General features: G+C 53.3%; 1 protein-coding gene across 1 annotated transcript in view; it reads left to right on the top strand.

Annotated features, from left to right (window-relative positions):
- LOC137385091 (CD5 antigen-like) overlaps positions 1-20,142 on the top strand; it is a 67,768-nt gene that overhangs the window by 39,393 nt on the left and 8,233 nt on the right. The window contains exons 4-6 of the mRNA XM_068059846.1: positions 3,331-3,636; positions 4,953-5,255; positions 17,200-17,523. Coding sequence (XP_067915947.1) covers positions 3,331-3,636; positions 4,953-5,255; positions 17,200-17,523 — 933 coding nt within the window. The remainder of the gene's footprint in view (positions 1-3,330; positions 3,637-4,952; positions 5,256-17,199; positions 17,524-20,142) is intronic.

The following is a 20,142-nucleotide window of genomic DNA, read 5'->3' as shown; positions in this document are numbered from 1 at the left end:
GGGCTGGGTTTGCCGTTGTCGTTTCCGGTGCCTAGGTCGATGCCGGGTGGTCCGTCCGGTTTCATTCCTTTTTATTGACTTTGTAGCGGTTAGATACAACTGAGTGGCTTGCTAGGCCATTTCAGAGGGCATCTAAGAGTCAACCACATTGCTGTGGGTCTGGAGTCACATGTAGGCCAGACCAGGTAAGGACAGCAGATTTCCTTCCCTAAAGGTCATTAGTGAACCAGATGGATTTTTACAACAATCGGCAATGGTTAGACCAGCTTTTAATTCCAGATTAATTAATTGAATTCACCTTCTGCTGTGGTGGGATTCGAATCCATGGCCCACAGCAAGACCGTGGGTCTCTGGGTTACTAGTCCAGTGACAATACCATTCTGCCACTGCCTCCCTGCTGGAGGAGGTTACAGAGATAGGGAGGGGTCTAGGGGCTGGAGGATATTTGAGAGATGAGGAGGGGTGTAGGGACTGGAGGAGGTTACAGACAGAGGGAGGGGTGTAGGGGCTGGAGGAGGTTACAGAGATAGGGAGGGTTGTAGGGGCTGGGGGAGGTTACAGAGCTAGGGAGGGTTGTAGGGACTGGAGGAGGTTGCAGAGCTAGGGAGGGTTGTAGGGACTCGTGGAGGTTACAGAGATCGGGAGGGTTGTAGGGGCTGGAGGAGATTACAGAGATAGGGAGGGTTGTAGGGGCTGGAGGAGGTTGCAGAGATAGGGAGGGTTGTAGGGACTAGAGGAGGTTACAGAGTTAGGGAGGGTTGTAGGGGCTGGAGGAATTTACAGAGATATGGAGAGTTGTAGGGGCTGGAGGAGGTTACAGAGATAGGGGGGTTGTAGGAGCTGGAGGAGGTTGCAGAGAGAGGGAGGGTTGTAGGGGCTGGAGGAGGTTATAGAGATAGGGAGGGTTGTAGGGGCTGGAGGAAGTTACAGTGATAGGGAGGGTTGTATGCGCTGGCGGAGGTTCGGGAGAGGGAGGGACGATTCCAGCGAGGGTTTTGAGCGTGAAGATGAGAATTTTAAGGTGTTGTTTAGTGAACATCGGGATGGGCGGTCGGGCGATGGGGAATGATGGGTAAACGAGACTATCTGTTAGTTGGGATGCTTCCCTGCAGATATCTCAATATCTGCTACTTACATTCCCTATTTTGGTCTCTAAAGGGCAGACTTCACTCTTGAACCATCAGAAGTGCTCATGGAAATTGTCTCTGGAGCTGTACCATTTTGCTGAGGTAGCCTGATCACACCCGGTGTGGTACTGAGCCCCACATACACAGAGCAGTAAAAGCCCAGGCTCCAATCCCGGCCTCGTGCTCTGTTACCCTGATAACACCCGGCGTGGTACTGAGCCCCCCCACACACACACTTGCACAGCAAGAAAGGCCCAGGCTCCAATTCCGGCCTGTACTTATTTCGATGAGCCTCCTGAGTTTTGTTTCAGAACAGTATATGACAGTGGAACTGTATTCCAGCAGGGTATATGACAGTCGATATCCCAGGAAGCTGAAGCTGAAGCTGAAACTGTAGCAGGCAGGGTATCTGGGAGTGGAACTGTATATTAACAGGGTATATGAGAGTGGAACTGTATATTAACAGGGTATATGAGAGTGGAACTGTATATTAACAGGGTATCTGGGAGTGGAACTGTATATTAACAGGGTATATGAGAGTGGAACTGTATATTAACAGGGTATCTGGGAGTGGAACTATATATTAACAGGGTATATGAGAGTGGAACTGTATATTAACAGGGTATCTGGGAGTGGAACTGTATATTAACAGGGTATATGAGAGTGGAACTGTATATTAACAGGGTATCTGGGAGTGGAACTGTATATTAACAGGGTATATGAGAGTGGAACTGTATATTAACAGGGTATCTGGGAGTGGAACTGTATATTAACAGGGTATATGAGAGTGGAACTGTATATTAACAGGGTATCTGGGAGTGGAACTGTATATTAACAGGGTATATGAGAGTGGAACTGTATATTAACAGGGTATCTGGGAGTGGAACTGTATATTAACAGGGTATATGAGAGTGGAACTGTATATTAACAGGGTATATGAGAGTGGAACTGTATATTAACAGGGTATCTGGGAGTGGAACTGTATATTAACAGGGTATCTGGGAGTGGAACTATATATTAACAGGGTATATGAGAGTGGAACTGTATATTAACAGGGTATATGAGAGTGGAACTGTATATTAACAGGGTATATGAGAGTGGAACTGTATATTAACAGGGTATCTGGGAGTGGAACTGTATATTAACAGGGTATCTGGGAGTGGAACTATATATTAACAGGGTATATGAGAGTGGAACTGTATATTAACAGGGTATATGAGAGTGGAACTGTATATTAACAGGGTATCTGGGAGTGGAACTGTATATTAACAGGGTATCTGGGAGTGGAACTATATATTAACAGGGTATATGAGAGTGGAACTGTATATTAACAGGGTATCTGGGAGTGGAACTGTATATTAACAGGGTATCTGGGAGTGGAACTGTATATTAACAGGGTATATGAGAGTGGACGATTTCGCAGCAGGGCATATGAGGGTGTTACTGTATCCCAGTAGGGGGGATGAGAGTGGAACTGAATCCCAGCAAGGTATCTGAGGGTGGAACTGTATCCCAGCAGAGTATATGAAGGTGGAACAGTATCCCAACAGGGTTTATCGGAGTGGTCTTTTTCCCAGTAGTGTGTATGGGAGTGGACTAATTCCCAGCAGGGTATATGAGAGTGGAATTGTATCCCTGCAGTGTATATGAGAGTGGAACTGTATCCCAGCAGGGTATCTGAGAGTGGAACTTTACCCCAGCAGGGTATGTGGGAGTGGACTATTTCCCAGCTGGGTATATGAGCATGAAAGTGTATCCCAGCACGCTATCTGAGCATGTAACTGTATCCAGCAGGGTATATGAGTGTGGAACTGTGACCCAGCAGGGTATATGAGGGGGGAAACTGTATCTCAGCATGTTACATAAAAGTGGAACTGTGTCCCAGCACTGTATATGAGAGTGAAACTATATCCTAGCATGGTGTATGAGAGGGGAACAGTATCCCTGAAGGGTATATGAGAGTGGGACTGTATCCCAGTAGGGTACATGAGAGTGGAATATTTCCCAGCAGGGTATATGAGAGTGGAACTGTATCCCAGCAGGATATGAGCGTGGAACTGTATCCCAGCAGGGTATATGGGAGTGGACTATTTCCCAGCAGGGTATATGAGAGTGGAACTGTATCCCAGCAGGGTATATGAGAGTGGAACTGTATCTCAGTGAATGCTCCTGACTCCTTGCCTTCCATTTTACTGTTTTACAGAAATTCAGAACATTTCTCTGGTGGGAGGGAGCTCCCACTGTTCTGGACAACTCCATCTGCAGATAAAAAGCCTCCGGTTGACTCTCTGCCCGCAGGAGTTCTCCAGTCGGGAGGCGGATGTGGTCTGCCGGGAGCTGGAGTGTGGCTCCACACACGCAGTTGTGACTGGGAATTTCTTTGATGGTCAGAAGGCTGAAATGTGGAATCACAGTTATGCATGCCAGAACAACGAAACCAGGTTGAGCCGGTGCATTGAAGTCCAGCGGGAATGTCACTCTGCGGATGGAGTCGGGATTGTGTGTTCGGGTAGGAGGAATCTCTTCCCAGATCAGATCCTCATCTGTTCGCGTCCTTTCCCCCAACCATCCCTTTTCCCAATCCGGGATTGCCTCCAATCTCCTCGCTCCTCTAGCCAATTGGCACTCAAGCCACTGCACCTCAATCCTAACTGAGCATCACCTTGTCTTCTGCTCCATACCCTTATTCCACCTTTCCGTCCCGGATGTCCGCGCTCTCTCCCCCTGACAGTCTCGATCATTGTTCTCCCTCCACTCCAGCCTGGATAAATCCCTCAAGATCTGTTCACATCCACCCATTCCTCAATCCAGCCGATACCAAGTTCAACTCCCAGCTTGTCATCCCAAAATACCACCTCCACCCGATCCCATCACCCACGCACCCTCCATCTCCCCTCATCTCCTCCTCCTCGCCCTCCACCTCATCTCCCCCTCCTTATCAGCCTCCACCTCAACCCATCCTCCTTGCCCTCCATCTCCCCTCATCTCCTCCTCCTCGTTCTCCACCTCATCCCATCCTCCTCGCCCCCTACCTCCACCTCATCTGCTCCACCTCATCCCATCCTCCTTGCCCTCTACCTCCACTTCATCTCCTCCTCGTCCTCCATCTCCCCTCATCCCATCCTCCTTGCCCTCCACCGCCACCCCATCTTCTCCTCCTCACCCTCTACCTTATCCCATCCTCCTCTCCCTCTACCTCCACCTCATCCCATCCTCCTTGCCCTCCATCTTCCCTCATCCCATCCTCCTTGCCCTCCATCTTCCCTCATCCCATCCTCCTTGCCTCCTGCCCGACCCCATTTCCCTCACCTTCCCCCTCTCCTCATCGCATCTTCCTCTTCCCCCCCTCTCCCCTCATCCCATCCACCTCCTCCCCTTCCCCTCATTCCATCCACCTCCTCCTCCCCTCCCCTCATCTTGTCCACCTCCTCCTCCCCCTCCCCTCATCCCATCCATCTCCTCCTCTCTGCCTCATACCATTCACCTCCGTTCCCTCTCTGTCTCCATGCCTATCTCTTTCTCGTCCTTTTTCTCTCTCCCTCTCACCGTATATTTAACATCCTCTCTCTCCCCCTCTCCCTCTATCCGCCACCCACCCACCCACCACCCCCCCCCCCCCCCCGCCTCTCGCTCCCCCTCTTTTTCTCTCTCCCTCTCTTCTGGATATTTAACATTTTCTCTCTCTCACCCACTCTTTTTCTCTCTTCCTCTCTCTCCCTCTTTTTCTTTCCCCCTCTCACCTGTATATGTAATATCCTCTCTCTCTCTCTCTGTCCCCGTCTCACCTGGATATTTAACATCCTCTCTCTCTCTCTGCACCAACAGGAGGATACCACGAGATGCGGTTGCAGTCTGGAGCTAACCGTTGTCAGGGAGAGGTGCAGCTGTACTACAACAGTTCCTGGAGTGCAGTCTCTGGCCAGTTGCCGAGTCCAGATGAGGCAGAGCTGATGTGTAAGAAGCTGCAGTGTGGACACGCTGTGGGGCTTACTGTGGAAACAGCGCAGATGAACCCTACTGTTTATGTGAACGACTGGACCTGCCTGGTTACACATCCAGTGACCTCAGATTGTCTGGAAGGCGCCAGGAAATCAGAGCATCCGGGTACTGTAGCCCTCAATTGCTCAGGTAATCTCAAACGATGAGGTGTATCTGTCACCTCAGTGCAACACGGGAGCCACATATGTGATAAAGTGAACTGAAATAACAGGGACCACATTCCACTGGGAGTTTTAAAATGACCAGTTCATTGGAGCAGTTTCATGGGAAGAAAAGTTCAATTTCGTTGGAGTCTACGATGGGAATCTTACTCTGTATCTAACCCCGAGCTGTACCTGTATTGGGAGTGTTTGATGGGGACAGTATAGAGGGAATTTTACTCTGTATCTAACCCCGAGCTGTACCTGTATTGGGAGTGTTTGATGGGGACAGTATAGAGGGAATTTTACTCTGTATCTAACCCCGAGCTGTACCTGTATTGGGAGTGTTTGATGGGGACAGTATAGAGGGAATTTTACTCTGTATCTAACCCCGAGCTGTACCTGTATTGGGAGTGTTTGATGGGGACAGTATAGAGGGAATTTTACTCTGTATCTAACCCCGAGCTGTACCTGTCCTGGGAGTGTTTGATGGGGACAGTATAGAGGGAATTTTACTCTGTATCTAACCCCGAGCTGTACCTGTCCTGGGAGTGTTTGATGGGGACAGTGTAGAGGGAGCTTTACTCTGTATCTAACCCCGAGCTGTACCTGCCCTGGGAGTGTTTGATGGGGACAGTGTAGAGGGAGATTTACTCTGTATCTAACCCCGTTTTTTTTTTTTTTTTTTCCCACAAGGTGACCTTTATACCCCAGGCCCCTTTTATATTTTTCACATCGAGGGGGCCTTTATCCCTCAGACCCCCTTTATGTACATATTTACAGTTTTAAAATAACTTTATTAAAACAGATAAATAAACAAAAAACTCAAATTAAAATGCCATTCTCGGCGTCGACGATGCACTCCAGTCCCTGCGGTGCCCACCGGTCGCGGAAGGCCTCAAGCGTACCGGCGGACACCGCATGCTCCTTTTCCAGGGACACCCGGGCGCGAACGTAACCGCGGAAGAGGGGCAGGCAATCGGGGAGGACGGAACCCCCGACGGCCCGCAACCTGGACCTGTGAATTGCCACCTTGGCCAGGCCCAGGAGCAGACCGACGAGGAGATCCTCCTCCCGGCCCAAGCCCCTCCGCACCGGGTGCCCAAAGATCAGGAGCGTGGGACTGAAGTGCAGCCAGAATTTGAGGAGCAGCCCCTTCAGATACTCAAATAGGGGCTGCAACCTCGCACACTCCGTATAAATGTGGAACACGGACTCGTCCAGGTCGCAGAAAGTACAGCTGGCCTGGGAGTCCGTGAACCTACTTAAAAGCCTATTGCACGGGACTGCTCTGTGCAGCACCCTCCACCCCAGGTCCCCGATGTAAAGGGGGAAGACTCCCGCGTAGAGAGACCTCCATCGGGGTTTCCCCTCGCCGCCAGTTGGCAACGCGGACCGCCAGGGCGTGTCCGGCCGGCTGACGAGGGCGAGGAAGTGGAAAGTGTGCAGGAGCAGCCCGTACAGGAAACCCCTCCGCGCCGATTGGTATGGCACGGAGGGCATTCCCGAGAGGCGGCTCGGGTTGTGCGGGACCGGCTCCCGAGGAGGGTTTCGGGGCCTGGGTCCGATGAGCAGTTCCGGCCGAGCGGGAGTCAGCTCGGCCGGGATCGCTCCGCACTCCCGAGCCCCCTCGCCACCCGCAGTGAGGGGCGTCCCGGGGGTTTCGGCTACTCCTCCGCCCGCCGGACCGTCCCCGGAGTCGGCCGCCCGGACAGCCGAGGCGCTCTCCTCCGCCGGCGGGGGAGCGCCCTGACTGGAGGCAACCATGTTCCAGACTCGGAAAAGATCCCGGTAAAAGACAGGCAACTCCCTCAGAGAGGCGCGGCTAACGGACTCCACCGGGAGCTGCGTGTCGTCTTGAAGGCAGTGACACTGGCGGAAAAAATACGTCGCCAGCGCACACCATCTGGGAGGACGCTCGACGTACAGGTATCTCTGCAGGGTCCGAAGGCGGAGAGTCGCAGCCTGGGTGCGGACGCACACCAGCGACTGACCGCCCTCCTCGATCGGGAGACTCAGGACCGCGGCAGAGACCCAGTGTTTCCTCTTGCCCCAGAAGAAATCGACGAGTTTCTTCTGGATCTTGGTGGCAAATACAGGGGGCGGGGCCAAAGTGACCAACCGGTACCACAGCATGGAGGCCACCAGTTGGTTTATGACCAACGCTCGGCCCCTGTAGGAAAGCACTCGGAGCAGTCCTGTCCAGCGCCCCAGCCGAGCGGTGACTTTCGCCTCCAACTCCTGCCAGTTTGCCGGCCAGGCTTCCTCAGCGGGGCTAAGGTGGACTCCCAGATAGAGGAGGTGCGTGGTGCTCCACGCAAAAGGTGTCATCTCCTCCGGCAGGGAGTCCACCCGCCACTGACCAACCAGGAGTCCGGAACATTTCTCCCAATTGATCCTCGCGGAGGACGCGGCAGAAAAGGTCTGCTGGCAGTCGCGCATCCTCCGCAAGTCAACGGGATCTGTGATTGCGAGGAGCACGTCGTCGGCGTAAGCCGAGAGGACGACCCGCATGGCCGGCTCGCGCAGAGCCAATCCCGTCAACCTCCTGCGAAGCAGGCAGAGGAAGGGCTCCACGCAGACGGTATACAATTGGCCGGACATGGGGCACCCCTGACGCACTCCTCTCCCAAATCGAAGGGGCGCCGTCAAGGACCCGTTAACTTTGACTAGACACTCTGCGGCGGCGTATAAAAGTCGGACCCGGGCCACGAAATGCGGCCCGAGTCCGAAAGCGCGCAGAGTCCCGAAAAGGTAATCGTGATCCACCCTGTCGAACGCCTTCTCCTGATCGAGGGAGAGAAAGGCGACCGACTGACCAGTCCTCTGGGAAAGATGGATCAGGTCCCGGACCAGGTGGATGTTGTCCTGGATGGACCGGCCCGGGACCGTGTAGGACTGGTCGGGGTGGATCATGTGGGCCAGCACGGAGCCCAGGCGGGTAGACATAGCCCGGGCAAAGATCTTAAAATCCGTGCTGAGGAGGGAGACTGGACGCCAGTTTTTAAGCAGGCGGAGATCGCCCCTCTTCGGCAGCAGGACGATGACCGCCCTGCGCCACGAGAGGGGCATCTCCCCGGTCGCCAGGCTTTCCCCCAGGACCCGCGCGTAATCGTCCCCCAGGACGTCCCAGAACGCCCTGAGGAACTCCACGGTCAACCCATCCAGCCCTGGGGATTTGCCCCTCGAGAGCTGGTGGAGGGCGCCAGTCAGCTCCGCCAACGTGAGCGGAGCCTCCAATCCTTCGGCGCCCTCCGGGCTGACCTGCAGCAGGTCCTCCCACAAAACTCTGCGCGCATCCTCACTGGACGGATCCGGAGAGAACAACGCACTGTAAAAAGTCCGGACCAGGAGGCCCATTCCCTCCGGATCCGTGATGGAGGATCCGTCGTCGGCCAGCAGCTCGACGAGCTGCTTACGGACCCCCCGCCATTTTTCCAGCGAGTAGAAGAAGGGTGAGGCGCGGTCCAAATCTTCCAGGATCTGGATCCGCGACCTCACGTACGCGCCTCGGGACCCTATGAGCTGCAGGTTCCTCAGCGCGCCCTTCTTCTCTTTGTACGCCTGCCACAGGGCCGGGTCCGCGACGGCATGACCGAGGCGGGATTCCAAGTCGAGCACCTCCCTTTCAAGGCGCCCGATCTCGGCTTCCCGCCTTTTGGTCGACCCCTTCGCGTACTCCTGACAGAAGATGCGGATGTGAGTCTTGCCCACATCCCACCATAGCCTCAAGGAGGGGAAGCCCCCCTGCTTCCTTCTCCAGTCGGCCCAGAATCGACAGAACGAGTCCCGAAATCGCACGTCCTCCAGCAGCCGGTTGTTAAAGTGCCAGTACGCGGACCCCGCCCGCGTGCGGAGCGGAGTGAACTCCGCCCACACCAGGCGGTGGTCCGAGCACGGCACCAGCCGCATGGAGGCCGCCGAAACGCGGGAGACGTACGCCTGCGAAATGTAGAGGCGGTCGATTCGCGACCCCCCTCCTCCAGACCTCCACGTGAAGGCGCTGGAGTCGGGATGGAGATTCCGCCAGACGTCCACCAAGTTAAGGGAGCTGATCAGTCCCCTCAACTTCTCCACCGACGCTTGGCCGCGCTGGGGACCGGAGCGATCCCCCACCTCGAGGGTGCAGTTAAAATCCCCCCCGAGGATGATGCACTCGCCGCTATCGATGGAGCTCAAGAGAGCGGACACTTCTTCAAAGAAGCGCGCTTGCAAAGCGCCGGGCCTGGGCGCGTACACGTTCACAAAGTGGAGCGGCACGCTACCCAGGCGAACGGCGAGGTGGAGCAAGCGGCCCGGCACTAGCTCCTTGACCCCCAAGATCTCCGGCTGAAAAGTCGGGGCCAACAAGATAGCCACCCCACTAGAAATAGGGGTGAGGTGACTCATGTAGACCCCACCCTGCCACTCCAGGAGCCAGGTGGCTTCGTCTCCCGGAACGGTGTGGGTTTCCTGCAGAAAGCTCACCGCGTATCTCCCTTCCCTAAGGACTGAGAGATTGTGAAATCTGCGGTGAGCCCCTCTGCTGCCGTTGATGTTGAGGCTGGCTATGGTTATCTTCATGTCAAAGGTACTTAAAACCCGTCATCAACAGCTCACTGTGAGGAGGGAGTGGAAGTGCACCTGGCCCTCCACTCCCCCAGCAACCCATTGAGGAACACATTAAAACGGCGCCTCTCAACCAGTTTCACGTCCGCGCGCTTGCCCGCTATCTTAAGGGCGGCACGGACGGACTGGATGATCAGCGCCAGATTCGACCAACGGTCGAGGGCCAGCTGAACTTTATTGCGGCAACCCCTGCAAGCCGCGAGGAAATCCCGGAGTTCCGCCGTGGGGATGAGAGGAGATTCGGTGGGAGGCACGAGGGACTCCACCACCTCACTGGCGATGGAATCAAGATCATCCTCCGTGCCCCGCACCGAATCCCCATCCTCCTCCGGGCCGTCACCGCCAGCGGCCAACACATCCACCACACACTGTGGGGCGGACGTCCCGGCCGCGCCAGCTGGTCCCGCCTCCGTCACGATCCCACCCCCAGGATCGATGGCGGAGGAGTCCTCTCTGGGTTCTATTGTGAAACTGGAGCCTGTAGGCACCAGCGGCTCAGGACCCCCCTCCACCTCCGTCCCCAGGGCAATGAGTGGTCCAGGGGAGACAGAAGTTCCGGACTCCGGGAAACCAGCCGGAGCCGAGACTGGAGGCGGCGAGAGGAGGCCATCTCCCGCTCCGCCAGCACCCACAGGCCCAGCAGGTGGGGCAGCATTCTCAGTTATAACTGGGTCGGGTGTCTCCTGGTTGGTGGTGGACTCCGGCTGGGAGGCCCGACCCTCTGGGGCCTCGCCCTCCCCTTCATTCAGGACACCCGACCCAGTAGCAGTGGCGGAATGGGCGGTTTCCCCAGGCTCCCCCACCACAAGCAGGGCCCCACTTACTCCTTCAGGAGGGGCCTCACGTACCGGGGCCATCCCCTCCCCTCCATCCTGCGGAATAGGGAGCACCTGCCCGGACTTTGCAGCCTTGGTGGTGGCGGTAGGGGGCACCTGAGGACCAGAAACAGGAGGCAGCTCCCCTCCAACAGATGGGCCCTGCACCTCAGGGCCCTGTGTTATTTCTGTGGAGGGGTGCCTTCTCCTCTTTTTCGCACTTGGGCGCGGAGACTCAGAGACCTCCATGTCATCAGAGGCCTCCGCCTCCGCACCCTTTTTTCCTTTTTTAGTCACCCTGGGCCTGAGCCCAGCCCTGGGACAGGTGGATTCCATGGGAATGGGCTTTGGGCTGAGCTCAGGCTCGGGTTGAGTCAAAGTGTCCAGGGGACGCGCCTCACGATGTTTCTTTTTTCCCCGCGTCTTCCTTCCGCTCGGACGGACGCTCCCCTCCCCGCCAGAGGCTGTGAAAACCACAGCCTCCGGAACCGACTGAGCGGTGTCTGTTGGATGTGCGGGGGGAGTGGGAGGAGGTGCTGTGGAACCACTCTGGGCCGCCGAGGTGGAGCTGGCGGCCGGGAGGTTGGGGCAGTTCTTCCGAACATGCCCCACCCCCTTGCAGACGTGGCACCGCGCCCTGTCCGAGGTCCAAAAGACGCGGTAGGCCGTCCCCTGGAACTCCACATTAAATTGGCCCTCCGTGTCCTCCTCCCGCGCCAGCTGCATAAATAACTGGCGGCGGAAGGAGTAGACATGTTGGAGGCTGTGCTCCCGAAGACCAAGCCGGACTGGGGTGATCCCCGACCTCACCTCCCCCAGATGGTGCAGGTGGGGGAGGAGGAACTCACTGGGAATGAAGGGTGGGACGTTGGACAACATTATCCGATGCGCAGTGGCCCCCAGAGGGTCCACTGGCAGGAAGGTCCCCCCCACAGTGAGCCCTTTACTCAGGGCCAGGGACACCGCCCGCTCGGTCTTCAAAAAGAACACAGCCTTCCCATACATCTTTGAGGCCGCAACAATGGCCGAGGGGCCGACAACCACGGCCATTGCCTTAACGCAGGCCTCAATAGACATGTTGGGGTGGGGATAGCTCTTCACCCCATGGCTGCATGTCAATAATTTAAAGGGTGACGGGGCCACGTGGGCAGCCACAGAAGCTGCAGCTGCGTAGGTAGTAGAGGGCCCCGCCACCGGTGATGAAGGGCTTGCCATGGGTCCAAGAGCTAAACCCACCCCAAATTGTGGACTTGCACACTAAATAACAGATTCACAGAAAAATTTGAAAAGACAAACAAACAAACAACAGGTTAGTGGAGAGGCTGAGGTAAGAGAGGAGAGGCAAAGGCAGGCTGGAAGGGATGACTTGCTTTCTGGAGGTGGTGCTCACAGTACACTTAAAACAAACAGTCTTTGAAGTTGGTCTTCCGGTCTTCTGGTTGGGGGAGTCGTCTTCACCTGGGTCAGCTGAAGCTGCCCAGGCACTATCTATCCCCTTCCGTCTGTTTAGCTGGGCAGCTTCAGCTGACCCAGGCTTGGCAATTGGGGTGGGGAGGGAGCTTCCCTGTGTGCTTTTGCAGCAGCACAGATTCCTGCTGAATTGGCAGCCCCACCCCTTGTTGTTCCAGCCACTTGTTCCTCCCCCAACAGTCCAAAGTAAATTACTGGTGTTCAGCACCCACCTCCAGACAAAGCCTTGTTTCCACAAAATGTCACTTTCTTCTCTTTTAAAGGTGATTGTTGTTGGAGTTTTCCTCTGCTTGTTTGTAGAAGCTCTCCCTTGCTCAGTGTAGCTCCTCTCTCCACCTCTGCAACCTCCAACTGCCACCAGCACTCTCAGCTGCACCTCGTTGATGCACTCAGGCTCCCAAATCAGTGGGCAGCCAATCCCAGTGCTGTACCTGTCCTGGGAGTGTTTGATGGGGACAGTGTAGAGGGAGATTTACCCTGTATCTAACCCCGAGCTGTACCTGTATTGGGAGTGTTTGATGGGGACAGTGTAGAGGGAGCTTTACTCTGTATCTAACCCCGAGCTGTACCTGTATTGGGAGTGTTTGATGGGGACAGTGTAGAGGGAGCTTTACTCTGTATCTAACCCCAGTTTTTTTTTTTTCTTTTTTTCCTTGAAGGTAGCCTTTATACCCCAGGCCCCTTTTATATATTTCATGTCGAGGGGGCCTTTATTCCTCAGGCCCCCTTTATATACATATTCACATTTTATAATAACTTTATTAAAAACAGATAAATAAACCAAAAACTCAAATTGAAATGCCAATCTCGGCGTCGACAATGCACTCCAGTCCCTGCGGTGCCCACCGGTCGCGGAAGGCCTCAAGCGTACCGGCGGACACCGCATGCTGCTTCTCCAGGGATACCCGGGCGCGAACGTAACCACGGAAGAGGGGCAGGCAATCCGCCACTGAGCCACCACGAGCCCGGAACATTTCTCCCAATTGATCCTTGCGGAGGACGCAGCAGAAAAGGTCTGCTGGCAGTCGCGCATCCTCCGTCAGTCAACGGGATCTGTGACCGCAAAGAGCACGTCATCGGCAGAAGCCAAGAGGACGACCCGCATGGCCGGCTCGCGCAGAGCCAAACCCGTCAACATCCTGCGAAGCAGGCACAGGAATGGCTCCACACAGTTGGTATACAATTGGCCGGACATGGGGCATCCCTGACGCACACTTCTCCCAAAGCAAAGGGACGCCGTAAAGGACCCATTAACTTTGACCAGAAACTCTGCGATGGCATATAAAAGTCAGACCCGGGCCACAAAATGTGGCCTGAGTCTGAATTCGTGCACAGTCCCGAAAAGGTATTTGTGATCCACCCTGTCGAAAGCATTCTCCTGATCGAGGGAGAGAAAAGCGACCGACTGATCAGTCCTCTGGGAAAGATGGATCAGGTCCCGGACCAGGTGGATGTTGTCCTGGATGGACCAGACCGGGACCTTGTAGGACTGGTCGGGGTGGATCATGTGGGCCAGCATGGAGCCCAGGTGGGTAGACATAGCCCAGGCAAAGATCTTAGAATCCGTGCTGAGGAGGGAGACCAGACGCCAGTTTTTAAGCAGGCAGAAATTGCCCCTCTTGGGCAGCAGGACGATGACCGCCCTGCGCCACGAGAGGGGCATCTCCCCAGTCGCCAAGCTTTCCCCCAGCACCCGCGTGTAATCATCACCCAGGATGTCCCAGAATGCTCTGAGGAACTCCACGGTCAACCCGTCCAGTCCCAGGGATTTGCCCCTCGAGAGCTGGTGGAGGGCGCCGGTCAGCTCCGCCAATGTGAGCGGAGCCTCTAATCCTTCAGCGCCCTCCGGGCTGACCCTCGACAGATCCTCCCAAGAAACTCTGCTTGCGTCCTCGCTGGACAGAGAGAACAACGCACTGTAATAAGTACGGACCAGGAGGCCCATTCCCTCCAGATCCGTGATGGAGTATCCATTGTCGGCCAGCAGCTTGATGAGCTGCTTACGGACCCCCTGCCATTTTTCCAGCGAGTGGAAGAAGGGTGAGGCGCGGTCCAAATCTTCCAGGATCTGGATCCGTGACCTCATGTACGAGCTATGGGACCCTATGAGCTGCAGGTCCCTCAGCGTGCCCTTCTCTTTATATACCTGCCACAGGGCTGGGTCCGTGACGGCGTGACCGAGGCAGGACTCCAATTCGAGCACCTTCCTCTCTAGGCACCCGATCTCGGCTTCCCGCCTCTTGGTCGACCCCTTCGCGTATTCCTGACAGAAGACGCGGATGCGAGTCTTGCCCACATCCCACCATATCCTCAAGGAGGGGAAGCCCCCTGCTTCCTTCTCCAGTCGGCCCAGAATCGATGTAATGAGTCCCGGAATCGCTCGTCCTCCAGCAGCCGGTTGTTAAAATGCCAGTACGTGGACCCAGCCTGCGTTGTGAGCGGAGTGAACTCCGCCCACACCAGGTAGTGGTCTGAGCACGGCACCAGCCGCATGGAGGCCACCGAGATGTGGAAGCCTGTGAAATTTAGGACCCTTCTCTCCCAGACCTCCATGTGAAGGCACTGGAGTCGGGATGGAGATCACAGTTGATCATCCAACTCAGTAACCTGTTACCACTTTCCCCCCAAAACCTTTGATCCCTTTAGACCCAAGAACTATATCTAACTCCTTTTTGAAAACACTCAATGTTTTGGCCTCAGCTGCTTTCTGTGGTAGCGAATTCCACAGGCTCACCACTCGCTGGGTGAAGAAATTTCTCCTCATCTCAGTCCTGAAAGGTTTACCCTGTATCCTTAGACTATGACCCCTGGTTCTGGACTCCAACACCATCGGGAACATCCTTCCTGCATCTACCCTGTCAAGTCCAGTTAGAATTTTTTGGTTTCTATGAGATCCCCCCTCACTCTTTTGAACTCCAGCGAATATAATCCTAACCGACTCAATCTCTCCTCATACGTCAGTCCCGCCATCCCAGGAATCAGTCTGGTAAACCTTCGCTGCACTCCCTCTATAGCAAGAACATCCTTCCTCAGATAAGGAGACAAAACTGCACACAATATTCCAGGTGTGGCCTCACCAAGGCCCTGTATAATTGCAGTAAGACATCCCTGCTCCTGTACTCGAATCCTTTCGCTATGAAGACCAACATACCATTTGCCTTTTTTACTGCCTGTTGTACCTGCACGCTTACCTTCAGCGACTGGTGTACAAGAACACCCAGGTCTCGCTGCATATTCCCCTCTCTCAGTTTATAGCCGTTCAGATAATATTCTGCCTTCTTGTTTTTGCTAACAAAGTGGATAACCTCACACTTATCCACATTGTACTGCATCTGCCATGCATTTGCCCACTCACTCAACTTGTCCAAATCACCCTGAAGCCTCTTTGCATCCTCCTCACAACTCACCCTCCCACCCAGTTTTGTGTCATCTGCAAATCTGGAGATATTACATTTAGTTCTCTCATCTAAATCATTAATATATATTGTGACTAGCTGGGGTCCTATCACCAATCCTTGCGGTACCCCACTAGTCACTGCCTGCCATTCAGAAAAAGACCCATTTATCCCTACTCTTTGTTTCCTGTCTGCCAACCAATTTTCTATCCGTTCCAATACACTACCCCCAATCCCATGCGCTTTAATTTTATGTGCTAATCTCTTAATCTCGACAAATCTCTTGTCGAAAGCCTTCTGAAAGTCCAAATAAACCACATCCACTATCTCCCCCTCATCAATTCTACTAGTTCCATCCTCGAAGAATTCTAATAGATTTGTCAAGCATGATTTCCCTTTCGTAAATCCATGCTGACTCTGTCCGATTCTACCACTGTTCTCCAAGTGCTCTGCTATAAAATCTTTGATAATGGACTCTAGAATTGTCCCCACTACCGACGTCAGTCTCACTGGTCTTTAATTCCCTCTTTCTCTCTACCTCCCTTTTTAAATATTGGGGTTACATTAGCTACCCTCCAATCTGCAGGAACTGTTCCAGAGTCTATAGAATCTTGGAAGATGACCACCAATGCATCCACTATTTCTAGGGCCACTTGCTTAAGTACTCTGGGATGCAGACCATCAGGCCCTGGGGATTTATCGGCCTTCAATCCCATCAATTTCCCAACACCATTTCTCTACTAATACTGATTTCTTTCAGTTCCTCTCTCTCAATAAACCCTATGTTCCCCAACATTTTTGGTAAGATATTTGTGTCTTCCTTTGTGAAGACAGAACCAAAGTATGCATTTAGTTGGTCAGCCATTTCTTTATTCCGCATAATAAATTCCCCTTTTTCTGACTGTAAGGGAGCTACATTTGTTTTCCCCAATCTTTTTCTCTTCACATACCTATAGAAACTTTTACAGTCAGTTTTTTTGTTCCCTGCAAGCTTGCTCTCGTACTCTATTTTCCCCTTCTTAATTAATCCCTTGGTCCTCCTTTGCTGAATTCTAAACTGCTCCCAATCCTCAGTTCTGTTGTTTTTCCTGGCAAATGTATATGCCTCTTCCTTGGATCTAATGCTATCTCTAATTTCCCTTGTAAGCCATGGTTTGGCGACCTTTCCCATTTTACTTTTGTGCCAGACAGGGATAAACAATTGTTGCAGTTCATCCATGCGCTCTTTAAAATGTTTGCCATTGCCTATCCACCGTCATCCCTTTAAGTAACGTTTCCCAATCCCTCATTGCCAACTCGCGCCTCATACCTTCGCAGTTTCCTTTGCTAAGATTCAGGATCCTTGTCTCAGAATCAATTACGTCACTCTCCACCTTGATGAAGAATTCCATCATATTATGGTCGCTCATTCCCAAGGGGTCTCGCACCACTAGATTGTCAATTATTCCTCTGTCATCACACAATACCCAGTATAGAATGGCCTGTTCTCTGGTTGGTTTCTCAATATATTGGTCCAGAAAACCATCCCGTATACACTCCAAGAATTCCTCCTCTACGGTATTGTGACTAATTTGATTTGATGGGGACATAATAGATGGTGGTTCCTCCTCATGTTCCTGTTTGATGGGTCTGATTTCCTTTCCAGAGGGCGAGGTTCCTGCATTCAGGTTGGTGGATGGACGCAACCCATGTGTTGGCAAGATGGAAGTTTTCCACAGGGGCTTCTGGAAGCCAGTATGCCAGAGCCAGATGGACTTCAGCGTCCGGAATCTGGTGTGCTCAGAGCTGGAGTGCACTGGACTTTGGAGCAGATGGAATGGGCCAGGACTGATTGGGAAGAACAGGACCGGTGCGACAATCTGCGTCAAGTGTCGGAGTCAAACGGTCCAATTATTGACGGATAAGAAAACTCTCTGGCATTGTCAGGAAGAGAGGCGTCCATTTGAGCAAATGAACATCACCTGCAAAGGTAGAGTATGGGACAACTTTTAATGTTTGCCTTCCAGCCTTTATTCCTCGTCAAGGATATTGGGTTTATATAGGATATCGCCCTTATTTGGGTGTACTATCTCTCTCGGCATTTCTTTGCGGGTGAAGATTTTGGGAAGGTTGTAGGCATCGGTTGCAGGCCCACTGGTGACTAGTCAGGCCTATCCGTGACTGGCGGATTCTCCCATAGTGGGTACGAGTGAAGGTGCAATCATTGCTGGGGGGAAATGGATCTATCGTTCTCCTCCTTTTCTCTTTCATGCTGGTTCTTCGCTCAGTCTCAAAGGTGTCTGTAGCCCTCCTGATGAAGCATCTCCAGGCATCACGATCTATGGCCTGTGCTTCCCACTGGTGATGGTCGATGTAGCGCACAGAGAGGGACTTCTTCAGGGAGTCCTTGAAACATTTGCACGGGGCCCCTCTGTTCCTTTTACCTGTGGTCAGCTCCCCATACAACACAGTCTTGGGCAGGTGACTGTCGTCCATCCAGGCAACGTGACCCGCCCAACGCAGTTGGCTTTGCAGGAGGATGGCCTCGATGCTGGTGATGCTGGCTGTTTCCAGGACTTCAGTGTTTGTGATGCGGTCCTGCCAGCAGATCTGGAGGATGCTGCAGAGGCAGCGCTGATGGAAGCTCTAGAAGGTATAGGACCCATGACTCAGTGCCACACAGAAGGGTGGTGAGGGCTTTGTACACTTTGAGTTTGGTTTGTGCTCTGAGGCTGTGGTTGCTCCATACTTGTTTGTACAGACTGCTGAATGTACTGTTTGCTTTTGAATTGTCCAGTTCCTTGTCTATGTTGGCATCAAATAGGTGTACTGTTGGTGATTGCCATGTATCCCTAGTGCCCTTATTATTATTAGCCTTGGAATGCATGCAATGATGGTTTACCAGATTGATTCCTGGGATGAGGGTATCGTCCTATGAGGAGAGATTGAGTAGAATGGGCCTGTATTCTCTGGAGTTTAGAAGAATGAGAGGTGATCTCTTTGGAACATATAAAATTGTGAGGGGGGTTTGAGAGGGTAGACATTGACAGGCTGTTTTCCCCCCGGCTGGAGAGTCTGGAACACAGGGACACAGTCTCAGGATAAGAGCTCGGCCACTTCAGACTGAGATGAGGAGAAATGTCTTCACTCAGAGAGTTGTGAATCTTCGGGATTCTCGACCCCAGAGAGCTGTGGATGCTCAGTCACTGACTATATTCAAGACTGAGATCGGGAGATTTTTGGACTCCAAGGGAATTAAGAGAAATGGGGATAGGGCGGGAAAGTGGAGTTTCGGTAGGAGATCAGTCATGATCTTACTGAATGGAGGAGCAGGCTGGAGGGGCTGAATGGCCTCCTCCTGCTCCCATTTCTTATGTTCTTAGTTCTTCTTATAGGACATTCCACAGATTCCCATTGCCTTTAAGTGGGGATATTATAGGATATTGTCACATCACCCGGAGTATTATAGAATATTGTCGTAAATCTCTATTGCCCTTATTGAGGTATTTTAGGATGTTGTCACACATCTCCACAGCCCTTATGTGGGGAGCTTTAAGGTATTGCCGGACATCCTTTGCCTGCAATACAAGTTTGAGTTCCTGGAAACATCTGGTTAATGCACTTTATTAAATCGGTCAGTGAGATAATTCTGCACGACCCCCTTTTGTGCAGGGTGCAATACTCACAAATCAAGGGCCCCTTCAGGCGTGTCGTCTTGACGACTTACGCAAGCCTCAGCACGATTGGCGGAGATGCTGGTGTAGTGGTCGTATCACCGGACTAGTGAACAGAGGGCCCCGGCTAATGCTCTGGGGGCATGGGTCCAAACCCCACCGTGACAGATGGTGAAATCGGAATTCAATTGGTAAAAACGTCTGGAATTACAAGCTGGTCTAATAGTGATCGTGAAACCGTTGTCGATTGCTGTTGAAAACCCACCTGGTTCACTCATGTTCTTTAAGGAAGGAAATCTGCCGTCCTTACCTGATCTGGCCTACCTGTGACTCCAGACCCACAGCAATGTGGTTGACTCTTTAAATGGCAATTCGGAATGGGCAGTAAATGCTGGCCGAGCCTGCGATGCCCACATCCCGTGAATGAATACAGAAAGCAGATCTGTTTAAGGTTCCCCAGAACCTTTTATAGGGTTAACAGTGCGGGTGCCATTTGTTGTCACGTTCCGTGCATATGCTGTTAGTGCGACATTGAGTGTCGAGGTTAGCTGTCACCCATTGCTGCGTGCTTTGAGCCCCTTACCTCGTCTGATCTTTTCTTTTTGCAAGAGGCCCTATCTGCAGCAGAATCGATGCAGTGGTTGCCACTCCTTTCTCTCACCCACGCCCTGCTGCGTAGAAATCCAGCCCTGTGTGTCTGAAAGGTGCTTTAAACCAGCAGTGCTCATTCTGATCTCCTTCCACGTGACGCCAACCAGCTTCGCTTTTTCTGGAGGGTCAAAGGTCAGACTCTGACCCACTGACCACACTCGGCCTCCCCATCGGAAAGAGAGAGGACATCACACCGCCCCTCCCCACCCCACCCCACCCCCCCCCCCCCACCACCACCACCGCTACCAGGCTGCGGCAGGATTTGAACTCACTGTCACTTGAGT

The sequence above is a fragment of the Heterodontus francisci genome, chromosome 28 (genome assembly GCF_036365525.1).
Source record: "Heterodontus francisci isolate sHetFra1 chromosome 28, sHetFra1.hap1, whole genome shotgun sequence".
In the NCBI taxonomy this organism is placed as follows: Eukaryota; Metazoa; Chordata; class Chondrichthyes; order Heterodontiformes; family Heterodontidae; genus Heterodontus; species Heterodontus francisci.
Note: the sequence above shows the minus strand (reverse complement) of the source record. Positions and strands in the feature narration are given on the sequence as shown.